Here is a 1,451-nt window from a genome sequence, read left to right on the forward strand (position 1 = left end):
CTGAAACTCTTATATGCAGCACATATTGTGACGAGTTGATTGCAGGAGCCGGTGACAAAACTAAAATTTTTAATTTTCTTTCATTTTTCATATTAAATTGTAACTGGCTGCCTGTGTTGTTGTCGATACTTTCATTGTGGAGGACTTTTCAATCCATAAACACAATTAAGAGAAAAGAGTTTTTAAAAATTAATGGTAAAACAGGACATTCCAGCATCCCCTTAAGGCCTCGTTTCGAAAGTGTCTCGTATCGTCGCTCATCTTACTAGCGACGGTGTCACGTGGAAGTTCGATCCACCTTCCGCCCCAAACTTCGGCGGCAAGTGGGAAGCAAGAGTGAAATCTATCAAGTTTCACCTTCGTCGAGTTATCGGTGAGACCTTGCTCACCTACGAAGAGATGACAACGCTCTTGGCTCAAATCGAAGCGATCCTCAATTCTCGCCCCCTAACGGATCTTTCGGATGATTCATCAGACGTCTCCGCACTTACGCCAGGAAATTTCCTCGTGGGCTCAGCTCTCACTGCCGTGCCTGAACCGTCTCTAAAAGATCTTCCAGAAAACCGACTAGCACGATGGTAACTCTTACGCCAGATGACAGAGTCATTTTGGCAACGATGGGCTACCGAATATCTATCGCAGTTTCAAGTCTCCTCAATGTGGCATCGGACACAAAATCTGGTCCGGATTGAAGCTTTGGTTCTCGCCAAGTGACCTCTTGCACGTATCTTCGACGTACACCCTGGCTCTGACGGACTTATTCGCGTCGCCACGGTGAAGATGGCTACCTCAACTTTCAAGAGACCGATTGTAAAATTGTGTTTACTACCAAAAGTGACGGACGAGTCAAACGAACAGTGACTGTATCCAAGATTTAAGTTTCCGTTTAATTTGACTTCAGTTATTTTGACAACTAATATAGTTGTCAAGGCGGAATGTTTGGACTAAATGCATTAAAAATTCAGTGCGCTAATTCTTCTCAGATCGTCATAGCATTTTTCAGAATTACATAAACCGTCATGTTGAATACTTGAGCTCATTATCGAGTTAATTTCAACGTTTATTTCTGTCGACAACTATTCCGTTCAAAATACGCTTATTATCGGTACCGACGCAGTCAGAATTCGTGACAGTATTTCTACCTATTAGCTGTTTACTTCGCGTCACACGATGTATACATTCGCAACCTTTCTTTCTTTTTTCACGAAGCGAAGGTTACCTCTCAGTACCTGTGTATATCTATCGCTTAACGACGACAGTCAGTTGATTTCGAATAATGCTCAGCAGCACATCTCATTGTACATCGCTCTAAGTCTCTACTCTTTTCAACATCTTCTGACTCCTCGTGTATGTTCCTGATAATTCCGACATCATCAGTGGACCTGGTTATTCGGTACCATTTTCTTTCGCAATACTCCCAACATAGTCAGACAGTAAAACTCTTTTCAGTT

The 1,451-nt window shown here is 42.5% G+C and overlaps 1 protein-coding gene across 1 annotated transcript; it reads left to right on the forward strand.

The window, feature by feature from the left end:
- Nucleotides 1-269: 269 nt before the first annotated feature.
- LOC108764388 (uncharacterized) lies at nucleotides 270-578 on the forward strand (the record flags this gene model as incomplete). Its single annotated transcript, XM_018512656.1, has 1 exon — nucleotides 270-578. A coding segment is annotated over one exon (309 nt), but the record flags the coding sequence as incomplete, so codon positions are not given.
- Nucleotides 579-1,451: the final 873 nt, after the last annotated feature.

Source organism: Trachymyrmex cornetzi, unplaced genomic scaffold, assembly GCF_001594075.2.
Source record: "Trachymyrmex cornetzi isolate Tcor2-1 unplaced genomic scaffold, Tcor1.1 C3902972, whole genome shotgun sequence".
Classification (NCBI taxonomy): Eukaryota; Metazoa; Arthropoda; class Insecta; order Hymenoptera; family Formicidae; genus Trachymyrmex; species Trachymyrmex cornetzi.